A 6756-nucleotide genomic window follows, 5' to 3' on the forward strand; every position below is an offset into this window, starting at 1 on the left:
CCAAAAAAAAAAAAGATTAGGAGTTAGAATTATATTGTGGCCCTACTTAGATAACAGATGACTTGTGCAGCAAGAGAATGTGTGTACAATAACATCATGAAATAATACAGCAGATACAATGCGAAATTGATTGATGTTTTTTACAATAATGCACTGCAAGCACGTAGGTAGCCTAAACTACCCAAATACATTGAATTGAAATAATGTCCTCCAAAATAAACAATTAAAAAAAAAAACAGTAAGATTATGATCACTTTCAAGTTATTTTAATCAACTATTTACAGCATGCTGTCTGTATGATAGGTGTGTGAATACACACAATGGAGAAGTATGCATTGAGTTTGCTGTCAAGTGTACCATAAAAAAAGGGACTACACTCTTTGATCACCAAAACTGACAGGCTGGTATAACAAATAAATAAATAGATGATCTCCTTTTCTCTCTTTTAGTACTTTGTTGAGTACTAATATGACTGAAATGATTGAAACTTTTCATGCAAACTTAAGATTATTGTCAAATAAGTGTTACATTTTGATAGAAACATTTATGTAAATCTGGACACAATCAAAAGTTTATTTCTTGGTTAATATGAAATTTATCAGTGACATGGCGGATATGGCTGGCATACAGTTTAAATCCATAACGAGACAGAAGTTTAAGGCAAGTATTATAAACTTCCTCCCTAAAATTCGCTAAGGAAGACTTGGTGACAGGACACCTCGCAATGAAAATATCCTGGATTATAAATTAGAGTTACAGTAGTGTGGCTGGTATGGTTTCATCTCAACTTTGATCTTAATGAAAAGACAGCAAAAACAGTTGAAAATAAAAATACAAAATTCACAGCCTGTAAAACTTAAAAGGACGAATAGAAAATTGTCAAATTCAAAGTTTAGCAATCAAAATAGCTAATGTTTAGATCAAGCCAAAATCTTGGGTATAAAGATGAACTGTTAACTGTAGGCAAGCCAATGTAAAATACCCATTATGAGAATGGATTACAAACTCCTAAGAAATAACTGACTGACTGACATAAATGTGAGTAAAAAGGAGCCATATGAAACAACACACTTTTAGTGTTGAGTATAGAAAAGCCCTCTACTGCCACAATGGGTATGGACTAGAGGTGCCCCACCTAGAGGCAACCAGAAATATCCAGAAATATTATAAATGATTAAGCATCACAATGATATACCAATGAAATTTTCAGAAAAAACTTTTCTAACTTTTGTTTATGTGTGAGCCACAAGAGCCTGTTTGATCACAGATGCTGCCATGCTCTTCAGTAGTACCCAACAAAGAACATCAATGGTTGGTGCATTGTCGCCAGAAGCGCCAATGCATAAAATGCGCACAGAAACGCAGGTATAAAGTCACACATTGGTGACACTGGGCATTAAATGTTTTGCATTATACGCATCAGTTTTAGTTTGCATTTCTGCACCCATCGAAGCATATTCAATGTTTTGGTGCTTTTGGGGATACAGAGAGCCTGGTGCCTTGACCAACACATAACTGCTATTTGAAAACCAGGCTTACTTTTATATGCTGCCCCTTACAGTGGATACTCTAGACATGAGGAGGAGGTAAGGAAGTTAGATCAAAAAACGAATTGATCGAAATGTGATGCATATTGCTTGCATCAGTTACAGCAGTTATGTGTAGATCATCAAGGAACTATAGTCTCTCAGTATAATGCACTCACCTTTGCTGATCATTAGGGGTACAAACTACATGAGATCAAATAGGCACTTCTGGCTTACACATGAGCGGAAGTTACAAAAATTTCTTAAATTTCATCTGAATACATAGTATAATATCGCTCAACAGCACTTATAATCTGTTGAAATTTAGCTGAGTATTTTTTAATAAAAATTAAATAAGTATTAAAGTGATAAAGGGGGTACCTCTAGAACTTCCCTGCCACAATTGTCATCACAAAATGTTTTTTATAGGATTCTATGAAATGTTTGCAGATAAGGGCAAATACAGAAACTATTTGAAGATTTGGTATATTTTCCTCACCTTTCAATAACAGAATTACTTCACTGTCTTAAATTGATAAAGTAATAATACATAACTAGTAACAACAGCTGAGTAGGTCAATAAAATATAACCAAATAGATCTGTTCTCCAATTCAATGCATCAAATAAATGTTTATCACAAAACAAGATACAAATGGATTGCACTGTAAAACAGCATACATTTTGTCATATGTAGCTTACATGTTAATACAGGTCACACAAATCCACTCATACTTTCTCTCTCCCTTTCTCTCTCTTGATTCCTTAAAAAAGAAACATAAGATTGGAACACTTGAAAACTTTGTGGTCTTAGCTAAGGCCAATTTGATTAAACCACCTGTGCAAGCACAGGAATTTTCATTGAATCAAAAGGAAAAATAGAATATGAATCATTTAAGAGTAGTCTAATAACAATATCCTTTCTTGAATATTGTTTTGTAAAAGAATATTGTGGACACAGAAAAACAGAAAGGTGAGAAAAAAATTTATAATAAATAAGGTAAAACTATTAGTCAGATATTTTCCCCCATTATAAAAAGATAGATGAAATGTCTCGTGCGGTTCAGATTTTCATCAGAGATAGAGAAAGAGAGCAGGTTTAGACATATTCACTAAGGAGTGTTAAAGCTACAAATCTTTGATTTTGTAATATTCACCCACATATTGGAATAACAACCACAACAGAAAAAAAATTGGGTTACAATATGCTAAAAATCATGATTGTTTTTGACAAAGAAGAAAACCTAAGCTCTCACATGGAAGGATATATGATCTGTATCTTTCACAATTAGTTTTACATTTTTGTCTTTTTTTCCTTTCTTTTTTAAAAATAATGTTTTTGGAGTAGCACATTTTTGTTGGAGCCATGAGGACCTTACATTGAAGTCTTTCCTTTCTAAGAAAAACCTTAAGTAGCTCTACTTTTACCACAAGCAGACAGAATAAGAATGACTTACTCCTTATTTCACCTAATTCCATTTGGAAGAATCACCCTAACTATATTTATACAACAAGGGGGTCAACACAACTAAGTAAAAGTATATTTGTACAGTTTTATGATTTTACTTAGTTTATAACAGTATGAAGGACAACACATGTTGACAACATGCAATAAGGTCAAAGATTTAGACCCAAAACATGAGAAGCTTAATGACACAATACACATCCCCTCCTACCATGTGATCATCCTTCATAATCTATTTGCTACTTTCTACACACCCAAATCCCCTGAGGGCACTGCACTCTGTCTTGGAGGAGGACAACTTGTCAATAGACTATAATTACTTTGCAATTGGTTTGACAGAACACATCTAAGAAAAAGATGAATATTGAGAGGAAACTACTTAAATAATGTTAAGATAGATACAGATTTTATGTAGTTTAAATTTTGAAGTGTAATACAAATTGATTTAAATTAAAAATAAACTATGAGTTAAGCTTCTGACAAGCCAACACAGTGCACTGCCACAGGGAATCAGAGACTTATCTTTGAAGATCAATGCCAACTCCTGTGTGAGTGGCCTGCTGACTTCTGAAGACCTGTGGTTGATTAGGCTGAGCCTGCATCTGAGGGGGCTGTTGCTTGGGGGATGTTGAGAAATTCACACCTAGAAGAAATAAAAGAATACAAAGGTAGGATACCAAAAGACTATTCACAGTAATGTTGCCTCTCTATGTAGCTTTTATACCTGAGGGTGAGGAGCCAAGCTTTTCCCCAGCATTCATTCTAGAAAATGCTAAGAGTGTATCTGGAAAGTTTGGTGGGGTAGCAGGAGTATTGCAGGGTGTACATATCTGAAATTGATCAGAAAATTAGGTAGATTCATTCATTTAAATAACAATGTAAATTTCTTTTTGAAACATGATCTCATGCTAACCTGTCCGAAATGAGCTGCAGGATTTGCAGAACAGGGAGGCACAGTTGCTTCTTCAAAAAATATACTCAATGCCGTCTAGAAAAACAAAAAAAGAGCACTTTGATTGATTGTCAGTTTTTCAATTTTCATGTAAAATAGTTCAGAGGCAGCATCAAAAGTACACTTCTCAATGAATTGTCCAAACATTGGTTCATTGGTAGTTATGGGCCACTTTTTTTTACAAAATGCAAAGTAGTCAATCTTATTAGAACTTGAAATAACACAGTTCTTAGTTAAGATGGTTGTTTTGAAGCTTTTCCAATTAATTGTTTGTCAAAGAAATGCATATAGCAGTAAGTTCAGTGGAAAAATCAAAACATGAAATACGTAGATGTTCGTAATTTCAACAATTGACCATGCTCATAAAATGATGGAATGAAAGTTGTGTTGTGCAGTAGGCTATGACATACATGTAAGGCTTCAAATGGGATGCTTCTCACCCAAATTGAATACAATACTTTAAGAGCGTGACTGAAACGCTTTCCCAAGAAATATCAATTTGTTATTGTTGACCTTCAGTGCGGTCTGCTCAATCGGCAGTAGTCAGCCAACCAGGAGTAGGGAGGTCAGCCATTTTCTTCAACATTTGTTTACAAATAGAGCATACAGCATACCTCAAATTGCCAATGTGCGGCCTGCAGCAACTGTTTTGCTTGTTCCTTAGCACAGCCCGCAGCAAGGACGAATTGATTAATCATGACTTGTTCCCTTAAAGAGTCCATATTTGGTGATTTAAACTGAAAATACACAATGAGCACACACACAGCAGTAGCAGTAGTGTTGATTTGTTTTCGAAGCTACTCATCCCAAGAGGATGAATGACGTCACGCAGCAGTAATGGCTAGAAGACCTTTCCATTGTACCACCCAAGACCTACGATATTTCTTGATGTTCTCGACGTCTGTTACTGTTACAGGGTTTAAAGTTACTAAAAGAAGGTATCGATGGAAGGACGGTGGAAACAACTTAAGCTGCAGAATGCTTTCAAAAGCATAAGTGAAGATGAGAATAGGTTTGACCGAATCTCTGCCTGACACAACTCACTGCTAAATCGGTTCGTTCGTCGCTCGTCTCACTCCTTCTGTAAACAAAATAACTCTAAATTCAGGAAAACAATATTTTTCAGCAATCATTCAATTCTTACACGGAGTTATGTTCAAGAAAGAAAAATTTGCTAGCTCTTACCCTTGCGCTCGCGTGGTGAGGCTATCCGGACATCTTTAAAACTGATATGAGAAACATGATTGTCTAGCCTCATCGTGTTGAATTACTTTTGTCTTTGATATTGCTCCATTGTGGTGTGAAATCTTTGTATTTTATTATTTATTTTCATATACATAACATTAAAAGGTATCGGTACGTAAATTAAAAACATCACTGTTTTACTTTTCTACTAATTTTTAACTAGTAACTAGGTCCAACTGTAGAGTAGCCTAGTAGCCTCGTTGCTGCACGCATGGCTAGAATCTGCAATTGCAATAGCAAAGGGTTGTAGTATACATGGCAGAAGCAGAAAGCAGAAGCAAGACTCGCTGCCGAGATGCCGCACAGTGCGGACGTTCCGGCGGCGGCCAGCCAGCCACCAAAGCGCGCGCGCGTTGAGTCGAATGCGACCGACCCGTTCGATGCCGACAGTTCGGTGATCGTGCTGATTGACGCGAGCGCATACCAGCTTTCCGCTCAGCAATCCGAGATGGTGTTGCTCCGCCTCCGCAGAGTGAGGACGGACACCTATGGCCCGGACCTGGTCCGGATCCACCTCGTGTCTCCGGGGATCTTCGTGGCACAGTGCCGCGAGGGCCCTCATCTGTCCCAAGTCATCGATCTTCTCAACACCGAGCTGGAATCGATCCGGCAGGAGGTAGGCCTGATTCAAGGCCTTCCCGTCCCTCCCCTCTCAGCGGTGCGCGTCGACCCACCTGGACGTCAACCCCCACCGGACGACGACGACGAGTTGTTCGTCTTTTACGTAGCAGCCGACGTGTCTCTGCACGCCCTGAAGTTCGCCCTGGAGCTCGAGTCCGACAGGGTCGGCGGGTTCATGGTGGACGACCGTGCGGAACTTGCTCGGCCCGGGTACGTTACCATCGCGGGAGAGGAATCAGCAGTCTTACGACTGGCTGAGAGGGGCCTTCGATTTGACGCGCTGGGGGCCTTACCAGTACGCGTCTTCCTGACTAACGGACAGAAAGTGACTGTGGGCGCCTATGTTGAACGCGACGTAGAGCCTGTCGACGTTGCCCCCTGCGCGGAGGCGCCTCCGCGGCAGCCCCCGCAGACCGATGTCGCCAGTGCTCCTCACCGGCTGTTGCCTCACGTGGCTCCGTCAGAGCGGGCCAGGAGGCGGCGGCGTCGTCGAGGTCCGAAGAGGACCGCCGACGCCCTGCGCCAGTGCTACAAGTGTCAGAAGTTCGCTTCTCACTTGGCAGCGGATTGCGACGCACGACACGACACGTGCCGCATCTGCGGAGCAGCCCACAGAGCCAGCGCCTGCACCGCCAAGGCGGTTCCCCGTTGCTCCAATTGTGAAGGCCCACACCCATCGTCATCACCTCGCTGCCCGCGTCGACCACGGCCCCCGCCTGGACCGGCGCCGCCAGCCCGACCGCCCACCGGTTCACCAGGAGCAGGACGGTCATCTCCACGGCCAGGATCGTCCCTCCTATACCATCTCGCCGCTGTGTTGCGCCTCCTCACGGACGGCACCCAGCGGACGCCACGGGGATCACGTCGGCCGCCCCGTAAACCCCCTTCTTCCGGCCCTGTCCGCGGTCCCCCGGGGACTCGGGCGTAAGTGGCCCGCTCCGCAGGTCGG

General features: G+C 41.0%; 2 protein-coding genes across 3 annotated transcripts in view; one reads left to right on the forward strand and one right to left on the reverse strand.

Annotated features, from left to right (window-relative positions):
• Positions 1-6756, forward strand: part of LOC113203965 (1-acyl-sn-glycerol-3-phosphate acyltransferase epsilon-like) — a 44125-nt gene that overhangs the window by 31092 nt on the left and 6277 nt on the right. The window lies entirely within an intron of this gene.
• On the reverse strand, positions 554-4776 carry LOC113203967 (UBA-like domain-containing protein 2). The gene is made up of 4 exons (XM_026418942.2): positions 4556-4776; positions 3903-3977; positions 3714-3819; positions 554-3632 (listed from the first exon to the last, which is right to left on the reverse strand). The coding sequence occupies exons 1-4, from the start codon at positions 4661-4663 to the stop codon at positions 3508-3510; spliced, it is 414 nt and encodes a 137-aa protein (XP_026274727.1). The 5' UTR covers positions 4664-4776; the 3' UTR covers positions 554-3507.

This window comes from Frankliniella occidentalis, unplaced genomic scaffold, assembly GCF_000697945.3.
Source record: "Frankliniella occidentalis isolate FOCC.00 unplaced genomic scaffold, Focc_3.1 Scaffold10, whole genome shotgun sequence".
NCBI classification, from domain to species: Eukaryota; Metazoa; Arthropoda; class Insecta; order Thysanoptera; family Thripidae; genus Frankliniella; species Frankliniella occidentalis.

Excerpts from the sequence above, each read along its gene's own strand:
- LOC113203967 (XM_026418942.2), bottom strand. The coding sequence starts at position 4,663 with ATGGACTCTTTAAGGGAACAAGTCATGATTAATCAATTCGTCCTTGCT. Across the intron at positions 3,978-4,555 it reads CCGCACATTGGCAATTTGAG|ACGGCATTGAGTATATTTTT; the intron begins GTATGCTGTATG and ends TTGTTTTTCTAG. Across the intron at positions 3,633-3,713 it reads GCTTGGCTCCTCACCCTCAG|GTGTGAATTTCTCAACATCC; the intron begins GTATAAAAGCTA and ends TATTTCTTCTAG.